Genomic DNA, 13,024 nt, shown 5'->3' with positions numbered 1-13,024 from the left:
TCAGCAGTTAGTTTAGATCTGTAGAGTGGTAGAAAAGACACTGCTATATGCACACGTGGCTCTGTACTTCTGTTTTTTCTGTTCATATTCATAGGCTCCTTGAACCTGAAGCTGAGAGCAGTGTGTTCTTGTGTGCACAATGCTAAAAAAGCCTAATTTAAAAAAATTGGACTGCTCTTTCTGAGTTGAGCTGTGTTTCTTGAGATTTGTATGCAAGCAGAAATGTTCATGTTAGCAGTTTTGCACTTAATATTTGAATTGCTGCATTGCATTTTAGACCAGTCACCTAACGCAGACAAGCAGGTTGAGAAATGCTTACCATTTAGATTAAACTTCATTTTTTCCATATGCTTAATTTGATGGAAAATTTAGCAGGGCATTTGATATTTCCCCAAAAGAGCATTTGCTATTGAGCTTCTCATTAGGAGCTGAAAGTAAAAAGTCTGAACCCTACTAAGAAGTCACTAAACATTTACAGCCCTACAGTGGGATATGAATTTAGATTATTGGCTCCCTCCTGAGCGTTCTCTGTGGCTTAATTTCCAAATATTTTTTTTTTCTAACACAGGCCATTTGAAGAGCAGGCAGCACCTGTGCCCGGTGTTGATCCTGCCAACGGCAACGCTTTACATCAGGAGGATGGAGGTGTCACTGCTGCAGGACAGAAGACCACCAAGGATGCAAGTGGCAAAAAGAGAGAAGAGCCAAAGGCTGGTCCAAAGAAGCCTAAGGAAAAAGTGGATGCCTTGTCGCAATTTGATCTTAATAATTATGCAAGTATGTATTGATAATATCCTAATCATTTTTTATAGTTCTGCTAGTTTTGTTGCATATAGAGCTAGATGTTTGAAAACTTTAAAAGGGGGGATTTTGTTAAAACACCAGAGTAATTGTACATTTGAGCATGGCCATCTTTGTAATACCTGATAATGTGTGTGCTTCTAAAAGGTGGCAAACCTATTCGTTAGGTGTAGATGAGAACAACTGTGTACAATCATAACCTTTCATTCCTACCTTTCATTCTCCATCACATTGTTATAATTTAGTTAATTTTCAAAAGTAAATGCAGTGGTTATCACTGCTAAGCTTAGACCTGATATCTGGGAGGGCTGTTCATTATTTGTTACTGTATTTTAGTAATTTCCTGGAGAATCTGGTACAGGAAACTCCAGTTTTAAAATTCCTAAATATGAACTCCTTGCCTTGAAGCTCAGCAGCAAAGCACTTGGCAAGCAGAAGTTTGCCATTGATCAGGGCCCCCGTCTGTGTCTGTGGGGAAGTAACTTCCACTCCAAAGCCAGTTTTGGCTGGGTGCATTGCACCTGAAGCTGTTGAAACAGCAGCATCTATACCTTTCCTTTTCCTATAGGTGTTGTGATCATTGATGATCACCCTGAAGTGACAGTAGTTGAAGACTCCCAATCTAACTTGAATGATGATGGTTTCACAGAAGTGGTGTCTAAGAAGCAGCAAAAACGCTTGCAAGATGAGGAGCGCAGAAAGAAGGAAGAACAAACAGTGCAGGTACAAGACCAGCATTTCTAGTGGGGGAAAAAGCTGCTTGCAGTAATGGGAATGTTGTCAAGGGTGCAGAAGCTTCCTTCCAAAAAAGATGTATTTTCTCCTTCTAAATATAACTATTAATTTATATTTAATGTGAAAGTTGTTCATATTTTGTAAATAAAATCAATTTTTTATTTAGTTACCTTGCGATTCTGTACTTCTCAATTGGGTGCTGTCAGGCAGGTGGAATTGGCAAACTGAGAAAAAGACCATTTTTCGTACTTGGATAAAGATTTACCCTATTGCTTGTATATTAGTTGATTCTTAGAAGAAAATGGATGAGAAATCATTGTTCTTTTGGTTAAATACCCCTCCCCCCCAAAAATAAAAATCCTGTAAGGCTGGGTTAATCAGTTCTCTTTTTGCACTCTACAGTTGCTGTCTGCCAGAATAAAATTTACTTCTCCTTACAGGTTTGGACCAAAAAAGGATCAAGTGAAAAAGGCCGAGGTCAGAATTCCAAGCTCCCCCCCAGATTTGCCAAAAAGCAGCAGCAGCAGGCAGCAGCTGCAGCTGCACAGCAGGCTCAGGCACAAGCTCAGGCTCAGCCTCCCTGCCCAGCACCGTCTCCAGCCCAGCCACAAGCTCCTGTTGCAGCACAAGGCCAGGCTGCAGGAGGGACAGCCAGCACAGACTACACCGTGTCAGGCAAAGTCCTGCAGAGCACCCAGCCTCACAACGGTCTGGGAGCTGAGTTATGGGACAGCAAAGTGCCTCCTACAGCAGTTCTGAATGACATCTCCAAAAAATGTAAGTGCTGCCTGTTGGATTTGAGGTGGGGGCAAGCAAACATGGTATTTGGAGAAAGCTGATTGCCAGCTGGCTCTCTGGTTGTCTTTTCACCTGCAGATGGATTCTGCACAAGGAATGAGGGCAGCATACCCAAGTGCAGCGTAGTAACCTCCAAAAAGAGGGTTTTGCAGTATAGTATTAGTCAGTATTTTATGTTACTGTGTTCTTGGCTCACAAGAAATGAGCAACTGTCGCTCCCTTGGAGTCTGTTTTGTCAGACTTGGTCATTGTTCCAGACATGATAATTGCCCCACTTGAAAGTAGCTGAATAGGCAGCACATTTTTAACCACTGAATAGGTTAATTAAAGCTTCTTTACTCAGGACATCTGTAACTTAATTCTCAGTCAGTTGATACATTGATTTGAATGCCTCTAGCAACATTTTAGGGTTTTTTTAACTCTCTCTCTTTTCTTAATTGCCAGTGGGACCCATTAGCCCACCTCAGCCACCTTCAGTCAGTGCCTGGAACAAGCCTCTGACATCTTTTGGTTCAGCTCCATCTCCAGAGGTAAGAATGAGAGGAAGAAGAGTAGCTGTGTGTGAAGCTTACCCCAGTTATATCTCTTTGGGGTACAAATTATCCATTTATCCAGGAGTGCAAATACTTAAACTAATGTGTGTAGAATTCCATGAAGTCAGGAGAGATTACAGAATCATGGGATATATAGGCTGCTGGTTTTATAATTGCAGCATGGAAAAGCTATTCCCTTGATAATAACTCAGCCATTCACAGATTCTGTTGATAGCTGTTAGTCATTGCATTTCCAAAGGAAAAGTGCTGCCCAGTTTGCATGTTTGTGTAGGGTTCAGTCATGTAAACAGAAACAGGATGTCTCCAAGGAACTAAAGGGGTTTTGTGCTCCTTAAATTGGAGATGCAAAAAGCAAACAGTGCTTTCTAACTGCATTATCTCTGGCTATTCCCATGGAATTTGCATAGCCTTAAATTTTACATTTAAAGTGCTGTGGTTTTAATTTCTTGGTACTTTTTTGGTCTTAATAGTTTTAAACTGCAAGAATGTTGAGACAGCTGTCATATGAGACCATTTGAACTACACAAGACATCTGGAAATACTTTTGTATTTCTTACTGTTTCTCTTGAATTGAGCATTAAGTTTTGAACTTCCCAGAGTGTTGTGAGCCTGAATCTGAATTGCACTTGTTCCTCTTGATCTTGATGGTGTTTACATATTTCTTCACTGCTTTTTTTTTTAGCTCCTTTAACAGCAGAGACTTGGAGGAGGAATTGTACATTCAGATACTGTTTTTTCTTGCAAATATGTTGCAGTCATGCATGTACCTCTGGTGAAACATAAAAAGTACCCTTGTAATGTTTTTCAGCTAAGCATGTTTTGTGCTCTTTTCTGAACCAGTCATTGTACTGATCCAGAAATTTTTCAGAATGGGTTAAATGTTTGCTTTTTAACCAGGGGGCAAAGCCTGGACAAGAAGGTGGAGTTGATCTTGGTATAGAAACCATTCAGTTTGGAGCCCCAGCTTCCAGTGGCAGTGACAATGAAGTTGGTCCTGTGCTTTCTGAGAAGTCCACTGACAAATTACCAGAACCCAAAGAGCAGAGACAGAAACAGCCTCGGGCTGGACCCATCAAAGCACAAAAGGTAAAATGTCATAATTTCAGTACAAACTTGTGAAGTTCAGTCAAAAAAGGGTTGCAAATAGCAGAATGGAATACTCACTGAGTTAGGACTAGACCCATAAAAATTGCATTCCCTTTTTATATTTCCTAAAACAATCAGCAAGGTAGTTCTTGCAGAGAAGATGTGCAGGGTAATTAAACAGCATCCTAGCCCAGCAGAAGGCTGCACATCGGTTCTGTGTTTGGGGATGGGAGTATGGATTTGTGATCTCTTTGTTGGGAAACTGTGGATGTGGTGGAGTGCTTTGGTTTTGTTTGAGTTTCCTGTTATTTCTTGGGCTTGCTTCACTCATACCTTGAGAGCTGTTTGGAAGCAGCACTGCAGTGCTGTGTCTGCAGGTGCAGTGGTTCTTCCTGCCTTGCCCCCTTCAAGTGATGAATGGTGTCCTGCTTAGTTTTGTAGCCAGGTTTTCAGTTGATCAGTACATGAAGTTGCAGAAAAAGAAGTGTTTTGAGGAAAGGGAGGAATGTTAAAGACATTAGTTTGAGGTCTCCAAATGCACAGATGATACTAAATAATCAAGCTAGTTAATCAAACTTATATTGGCTTTAAAAATAAGTCTGTTTGTTGCTTGCCTTACAGAGATTTTCTGTTATTTCCACCTCCAGTGCACGCTAATCTGTGCATCACTAGCACTCAGCACCAGCTTCTAATTCTCAGAAAGAGGTTATAGCAGATAAACTTGTCTGGTGACTTAGAGCATCAGCTATTCCAGTCCCTCTTGATGTCTGAGATTTGGCAGCAGTCCTGATGTAATTAAAGCCCTTTTGTCTCTCTAGAGGAGTGGGTGTTTCTTTGTGTTGGTCGTTTGGGTTTTAGTTGTTTGGTTTTTCCCTACCTCCAAAAAAAGAGCTGAAATCTGAAAGTTCAGTCACACGCAGAATGAATTTAACTTCTGCTGTATGAGACACTGAGTGGATGTGTTGCAGTTCATGGCTTTCATTGCAGAATATAAAACCTGTTCAGAAAAGAAATATGCCTTAATTAAAACTGCTGGTGAATGGCAGTAACCCATGTCTCAGATACACTGCAGCATGCCTACAACTGCCCAGTAAAATCACTTTCAGATATTGAAATCCAAAGTTAAATATATAGATATATATAAATATATAACTATATAAAAATAGTTATAAAATAGCTATATAGTTATATAAATAGATGTAAAAACTATAAAACCTATAAATAGTTATAAAAACTAACTATAGTTATAACTATATATATACAGTCTACTTGACACTGTGTAGAATGTTCCTTTTTTCTGCTTGTTTAGAGCTAGCAAGACTTCTGCAGATTTTGTTGAAAGACATATGTGACTAAATAGTAAATGCATTGGAGGGTAATATTTTTTACATTCCTTGGAGTGAGGCAGCTATAAGTCTTTTTAGGTGTCTCGATGACAAAAAATAAATCTCAACAAACGAACAATTCTTACTCACCTACCCACTCCTGTGATATTGCTTGCTGTGAAGCCTAAATGCAAACTTATGTCCAGGATTGGAGGTTGATCTTGTTGAATTAATCTGGGCAACATTAGTGGACCATACCTGAAACAAAGCAATTTACCTTTCCAAGGCAAAGTATGAAGGTTTAAGTGACTGAAGGAATTTTAGCCTCTCTAAACTGCTAGGGAAAAAATTATTTGGGGTGAGGTGAGCCTGATGCTCCTGAGAGCAGCATTTCAGAGCTCATGCAGTTAATTCTGCTGGTTCCTCCCTCCCCTCTGAAAGCCAGTCTTTGCTGGCCTCCTAAGGGGGTACCAAGTCCTTTGGGAAACTCCACCCTCCCCACAACCATCGTATTTTAGAGTCTTCATCCACTCCTGAAATAGCTGGTTTGTATAGAGAAAAGCAATTACCAGCAGCTTCTGTCTTTGCCCTATCAAAGCTTAAGGAATTGGATTTTCAGGACTGCCTTGAAGGGATTTGTGTGCTGCTCAGTAGTGAAGTGGGCTGAGAGTCTCAGCCAGAAAGGATGTGGCTGTTGAAACAGCAGAGCATTCAGGTTCCCTAGGGCTCTTCGTTCTGCTGTAATTCAGCTGCACAAAAAAGAACTGCTGAATTGCAGCAGTGATCCAGCCACTGTGTCTGCAGTATAATGCAGCACTTGTGTGTAGGTGTTTTATTTTTTCTGGATCCCTTTTGTGATCAGTTTCCAAGGAAAATGCTGCCAACATCCATACTTGAAGATGATTTCCAATAAAGGTAGAGTCTTCTGTTATAGTTTCCAGGGGCCCTGTAAAATCCTGCATCTCTGGAAATAAAAGTAACCTGTAGGTATACAAAGTTGTGTGGTTTCTGTATTTTTGTGCTTTTCGTGTAAGGACAGTCAAACTGACGTTATTTTGTATTTTATTTGAACTCTGCCACTTCACATAAAAGTATTCATTGCTTGAAAACAATGGTTTAGATTCCTGATGTTCAAAATCAGTGTATTTCATGTACCTGTCACTAACTTAGTCTCAAATTCCTTAGCTGATAGAAAATGCTTCCCCTTGGAAAGCTTTGTTACATTTAAACAATGACTTTTAGCATGTCAAAGTATTTTTGTTGGTTAGGACACAGAGAGGAAGGCATGACTGACAAATTAACACTAACTTAGCTTCCAGACTTGAGCCCGGTAGAAAACAAAGAGTATAAACCTGGTCCTATTGGCAAAGAGCGTTCTTTAAAGAACAGGAAGGTGAAGGATGCCCAGCAGGGAGAGCCTGAGGGACAGGAGAAGCCATCTCCCACCTCTGTCAGAAGCCCAGAACCTGTCACTGCAAAGGAGACCAAAGCAGCGAGCGAGCTGAGCACGGAGATAGGAACGATGATATCTGTGTCTGCTCCAGAGTTTGGGACAAACACCAAGGTAAGGAAAATATTCCCAGAAAAAGTACAGTAAAATATTACCGAGCACTGTATGTAAAATGTGGTTAGTGAGGTGGTTGATGCTTGGTTGCCTGCTGGTGGAGCTTGCAGCCCACTGAGTAGCAGATGGGAACCACTGGTACTGCTTGAATTCAGAAGTGCTACAGAGATGTGCTGTCTTGTCACACCCCTGAGCACGGATCAGCTTGGAAGTCTGTTCTGCTGAATGGGAAAACCCAGTCCCGAGCACTGCTGTGGAGAGTGGCGCTGGAGCCTGGAGTAGGCAGTCTGTAGCCTCAGATCAGTGTGGTGTATGCAAGGTGACTTACCACCAGAGAAGTGAAGTTGTGTGCATGATTGCTGGTTGAGTGTATGCATGACCTCAAGCTGTGAATTAAGTGCTGTTCTGTGGGGAAAAAAAAAAAAATCTCTAAACTAGGAAAGTGCTAAAGTTTTGGATAAAGCATGTTCTGTTTCCCCAAGTGGTCATGTATATTCTGTTGGCTTGGATATTCCTTGCAGAACTTCACGACATTTAGGACTCATCATAGTCCCCTGTTTTCTTTCTAACTGCTCAGCAGTGAGGTGGTGATCTGGTGTTGAGATTCATTGTTCTGCAGCTCAGTTCTTAGATGTGGCTGAAAAACATCCCCAGAGATCTCCTTTCTGCCTGTGTCTTGAGCAGGTACTCTGGTTGTCATCTCTCAAAGGTAAAGAAGCTATGCAGTTTGAGTTACACCTGCTTTGGTAAAGGAAAAATGTTCCTTGTAGGTTTGAAAAGCAGTTTTCTAAGTGTAGACTCAGGTTGCCTGCTGTCTCAACCATCCCAGTCTTAAGCAGAAATCTTCTGACGCCGTTGAGAAAAACTGATCTTCTTTAGGAGTTACATTAATAGTTGAAGAATATGAAGTGCGCATCACTTCCATTTCATCTTTGTCACCCACAGAGAGGGAAAAAAAAAAAAAAACCAAAGGACAGCTTTGGCAGCTTTTTGCCAGAAAAGGTACTGTCTCAATGAAGTGTTCCTACAGAGCAAGTGTTGTAGGGAGGATATTTGTGTTCAACATGGAAGCTACAGGCTTAAGAAAATTCAGTGCAGGGATTTCTCATCCTTCCTGACATTTTCCATCTTGTAGGTAGATATGCATGGCTTATGTTCATACCAGAAATCAATAGTGTCCTTGCATGAGAATCAGAAGTGCAGAGCAGTAAACACCAGCTTGCTCAGGTGTTGGGTGAGGCTGTTTGTGTCATGTGCTTCCCAAAGTCCCACTGACTCCTGCGACCAGAGCTCAAGACAGGACAGGCTTAGGCTTCTCCTAAGCCACAAACTAAATAGGAATCACAGCTTTGATATACTGCAGGCTGGCTCAATGTAGTCAAGTGGCTCTGCTAAAATCAGCAGAATTTCCTCTCTGCAGTTGCGTTTTTGAAGTACGAGTTTTTCAGAAGGGAAGCGTGGACTCTGTGCCAGTCTAGGTTTAGTTTAACATGGGTTACCAAGGTTCTTTGAACTAAGTACTAAAGCATCGAGAGTCTGTCTTCTGGAAGGAAGACCTGAGTGGAAAAAGCCTTTCCAGTTCGTGTTGCATATGAAAATTCTCAGTAATTTCCTTATTGAGTAGTTGCTTAAAGAAGCATAATAGGCTTAAATACTTGTCTTACCAGCACCAGGTTTGCTTTTAAATTATTTGTTAGGAATAGTTCCTGAGGCAATAGTAAGTTGCTTTTTCTAGGAAAGAAGTGGAAGTGAAACAATAGAGTTACATCTCTGGAATTTTAACCAACAACATGCAAATTTATTGGATAAGATAACCTTCATGTAGGTTTTGCAGGAATAAATCTGCAGTAAATGTCCCTTCTTTTTTAAGAGGCTTTTAAAAGGAGTTCAAATACTGTTCCAACCTTGGAGTTCTTGTACTGATGGAAATTGCAATTGCTTTTTCTTGTCTTGGTACTCTTCCCATTGCTTGTTCATAAAGGAAGAGGTGTTGACATCTTTCACCTGTTGTTTCAGTGTCAAATACTGAAATTTTGGCAAACCTAAATGGCTTTTCTTTTGATAGTCTTTAACATCCCTCTCAGAGATTACTGTTCAGCTTCAAGCAAGGCATGCTTGTGATGTGTTTGGTGATTTAAATCTCTGTAAAAGCCAGCTGTCCTCCCTCAGAAGCTTTGTAAAAGTACCCCATCCATTCCAAAACAAATATCTTGATAAGAGCATGTGCATTTAATCATACCAGACGGCTTAGAAACTGTATAAATATAAATGATTTACTACAGTGAGATGTTTAAGTTGAGTACATAAGTATGATGCTCAGAAGCCATTGCAGCTGCTTCTTTTGGATTTTGCATTATTTTTGTATTGAAGGCGGTCTGATGTGTAAGTTTCTGAACTGGGTAAAGCATCTTAGCTTTCCCAGCCTTCCATTTGAACCTGCCAAATCCCAGGAAGATTAATACCTGGTTGTGGACACCAGTGAAGTATTTGGACAGGTAGCAACAGCTGTGTCTTACAGATCATGTCTGAAAGGACACACTGACTGGTTTTCAGAAGATTTTGAATGTCTTTCAAGTTCTCATTTGGGTGATTTATGTAAATCAGAAACAAATCAAATAGCTAATTCATCCCATAAAGTAGCCTGATCCTTTACAGCTGGGCCACCTCTGAGGTCTGCCTTGTGCTTTGTTCATCAAGTCACTTGTGGTTTTGTGATGTCTTCTTTTTGAGGGACCTAGTTACAAGAAGTCTGCCTGTTCTTTTTCTTCAGGTATAAACAACTTGCAGAGAACTCCAAAAAAAGCATAAATATGAGCTTTTTGCTCTAGCTGTTACTAGTTTATAATGAAGTAATCAGTTGGTTTCTTCAGTCAAACAGTTGTGCAGGAGAATCACTACTTTAACTGAATTACTAAAGCTTATGGTGACAAGCCACATCTAACAAGAAATGTTATGGAGATTAATCTACAATTTATGTGGTGGTGTTCATGTGGTTAAAGCATTGTCTTGTCTGCATGTTCAAGCACATAAACCAGCCTTGTGCTTCAGCATTGCCCATGCATTTGTAAGGGCACCAGAGCTGATGGAGTGGGTTGGGTTTAATCCGAGTGAAAAAGCTCTCTGTGTGCTGTGAGTTTGCAAAGTAAGGTTAGCAGTAGTCTTGTTCAATCTTCTTTCATAAGGAATTTCATTGCTGAAACCCTGAAGAAGTTGCATCCAGACCTCGAAGGAAATTTAATAAAAACACTTTCTTAAGCATCCTTAAAAATTCTGGAGCCACTTAGTTACTTCATTAGAAGGCCTTTGTGATTAAAGCAGCCTTGTGTGCTTGCCTTGTCCTACCCAGATGAAGTTTGCCTGTTGGAATCCATTGCAAATATGCAACTTGCAGTTTGGTGGTTGGGATTGTGGGAGGCATCATACATCTTGTATTTCACCAGTTTAACAAGTAAAGGAAGTAAATAAATGGAAAAAAGAGTTCTCTATTTTCTTCATAAATTATAAAAATAAATCACTGTGCACATTGTCCTGTCTCACCCAGTTACGGTTTAGCTTGTTCTGGTCTTTTGCAAAAATGAGCTCATCCTTTTAAGGAGGGTTCTTTGTCACTTGTCAGTTAGTATCTCAGAGCTCTGATTGCTTTTTTTAGGGGCATTACTTACCACAGGCCTGAAGAGTAAATTGAGTGTGCACTTTTTAAATAGCTTATTGTCCTACTGGTTGGATGCAACTAAACAAGCATTATATGGTTTGTGTCTTCAAAATCATTATGGGTTGGCAAGTCCAGACACTCAGTAACAGTTCTGTCCTTCAGTTCTTCTGTGGTGGTTGGTTCTGTAAAGGTGATGGAGCCTTTCCTGGGCTTCAGGGATGTAAAACTTGAGACATGTAAAACTTTGCTCAGACCGTTTGTATCTGCAGCTGCAGGAGTCACTACCTACAGCCAGCACTGAAAGGACCTTGTTTGCTGAGCACGTGAGGGGCTGCTTAACTGTGACAAGTAAGCTTTAAGGAAAGCCTCTGAGGAGACTGGAAACCCCAGTCCTTTTCTTCCTGGAAGTCATTTCCCAGTGCAGAAATCAGAAGGTGTCCTGCACCATCCAGAGAATCTGAGTCTTGCGACTTTCAGAGACAAAACTTAACAGGAAAGAAAATTGTTTTTTGCAAATTGCAGCCATCCCTTTGTGTTCTTTTTAATCTGGAGGGCCTTTCTTGTCATAGTAAGAAATTTCTGTATTTATTTAAAGCTGCAGAAAGCTTTCAGCTAACATACTTTACTTCTTAGGTAGTCTGAAAGAGCCTGCACGTGGCTGAAGCATCTTGGGTGACAAATGATAGTTGTTTGCACCACCACAGTCCAGTTTTAGAGTGCCCAGGCAATACATTGCTCTGTATGTTCTTTCCTTACAGACTGTATTTTGACTTTTCTCCAGATGTACATTGTTGAGGTCATGAGGCAAACTAATCTTCTAGGAATCCTCCTGACCTCAGTAGCAATTCTGCAATAAGGATTGCTAGGCATGACATGTAAGAAAAATGGTGTGAAATTCTAATCGTCTGTTGCGTGGTGAACTCCTCCTGTAGAAAGGCTGGCATCTGTCCAAGAAACTGAAATGGAATTTAGGTAAGGGAGATATTTTAATGGAATTGTTTTTCTTCACAGGAGTCTGTAACAGACTACACTACACCTTCTTCTCATCCTAACACAGTGGCTACTAGCAGTACAAAAATGGAGGAGACTTTGGTGACGAACGTAAGTCCATTGCAGTGATCATCTTGACTTTGAAGACAAGAAAATATTTTCACACTTGTTTCAAAGCACCAAATAATGCCTTCAGTGAACAAGTCCACAGGGTTCCTTTCATGTGAACCAGCTGGGCTTTTTCCAGTAATCTTACTCTGAAGGACATTTGGTTTGATTAGTACTTACTCTGGAATTCTTCAGGTATTTTCTTGTCTTTTGAACAATCACAGTGAGCTAAAGAGCACAGAAAGTGGAGATGTTTATAGGGACAATTCTAAAAAAAAAGCAAAGATAGGCATAATGAGAGAACGTGTTCTTGGCAGCAATTGGGAGTTGAGCCTGGTACCAGTAGCGAAGCTCTGTAGGCTGAGTTTGAAGAAGGGCTCTTACAAACAAAGGAGTTTTGAACTGTGGCCTGAAATCACAGCAACTGCATGCAAAGGGAGCAGCTGAGTGGTTGTGAGAGCAGGCAGCAGGCTTCCAGGTGTTCAGTTGCTGTGGAGATGAGATGTTTGCAGCCCTCAAAGCCAGTGCAGTGATCCTGACTTGTGAGTGTGGCATAGCATTTGAGAGAACCAGCTGGGTTGTGACTTGTAGCAAAATCAAGTTTGTCTTGAGTGTGCTGGGGCATCAGGGAGCTTGGATCTTGTGATTCTTGTTGTTTGAGGAGCAGAATTAGCTCAGGGTTGAGTCACTTGTTGATGGGGGAAGGGAGAATCATACAACAGCATCCCAGTTTTTTATGAGGATGTCTTGTGAATTCCATCAAAAAATGCTCTTCAGCTTACTGCAGCACCATTTTGAAGCAGTACTGATTGAACTTCTTGCTCTTCTGCTGGCGTTCCTGGTAGTGTTGTGGTTTTTGACTTTGGTGGTTAGTGTGGAAGACTGGATTCTTTTGTGTTAATGATGTCCAATCCTTGTGGATGTTAGAGCTGAATTTCTAACACAGGAATTAGGGGTTCCTGGCCACAAAGGATCTGTGCCATCCCCTGCTTCAAAGCTTCAGGATCTGTCTTTTGGATTAGCCTTGTCTCATCCAATGGAAGTCCGTTAGCTATGCTATGAATAGAGAGGGGAATAGTTAGGAGTAACAGACTGGACACTGCACTATTTTTGATTCATTTCATTTAAAACTTGTAGGAAATCCATTGGAGTTTTCATAGGCAAAGATAGCAGTAGCATTATGTCAGGTTTATTTCTCTGAGTATCACATCTTTCATCTTTTGAAAGAGAAAATAACTGAATTCAATTATTGGATGGCAAATCTGTTGTAGTTTGTTTCATGGTCCTGTGATTTTGCAGGTCTATAAAAGCTTCCTCTTTTCAGAAACTGCATCCCAGAACTCAAGGTCACGAAGCCCCATGTACTGTATTGGTACAAAAAGGGACAAACCTGGCTTGGGAAGAATTTTTG

General features: G+C 40.8%; 1 protein-coding gene across 8 annotated transcripts in view; it reads left to right on the top strand.

Moving 5' to 3' along the window:
* Positions 1-13,024, top strand: part of PRRC2C (proline rich coiled-coil 2C) — a 53,418-nt gene that overhangs the window by 20,109 nt on the left and 20,285 nt on the right. For 5 of the 8 annotated variants that reach the window (XR_009933383.1, XM_062497608.1, XM_062497609.1 and 2 more), the window contains exons 16-22: positions 569-777; positions 1,370-1,524; positions 1,977-2,313; positions 2,779-2,864; positions 3,786-3,974; positions 6,612-6,863; positions 11,527-11,616. Coding sequence is in view for 7 of the 8 variants with exons in the window: in XM_062497608.1 (XP_062353592.1) it covers positions 569-777; positions 1,370-1,524; positions 1,977-2,313; positions 2,779-2,864; positions 3,786-3,974; positions 6,612-6,863; positions 11,527-11,616 (1,318 nt within the window). In the remaining variant the exon portion in view is untranslated. The remainder of the gene's footprint in view (positions 1-568; positions 778-1,369; positions 1,525-1,976; positions 2,314-2,778; positions 2,865-3,785; positions 3,975-6,611; positions 6,864-11,526; positions 11,617-13,024) is intronic. The other 3 variants (XM_062497611.1, XM_062497610.1, XM_062497607.1) reach the window with 1 other exon arrangement.

This window comes from Cinclus cinclus, chromosome 8, assembly GCF_963662255.1.
Source record: "Cinclus cinclus chromosome 8, bCinCin1.1, whole genome shotgun sequence".
Classification (NCBI taxonomy): Eukaryota; Metazoa; Chordata; class Aves; order Passeriformes; family Cinclidae; genus Cinclus; species Cinclus cinclus.
The sequence above is the reverse complement of the archived record's forward strand: the minus strand, read 5'-3'. Positions and strand labels throughout refer to the sequence as shown.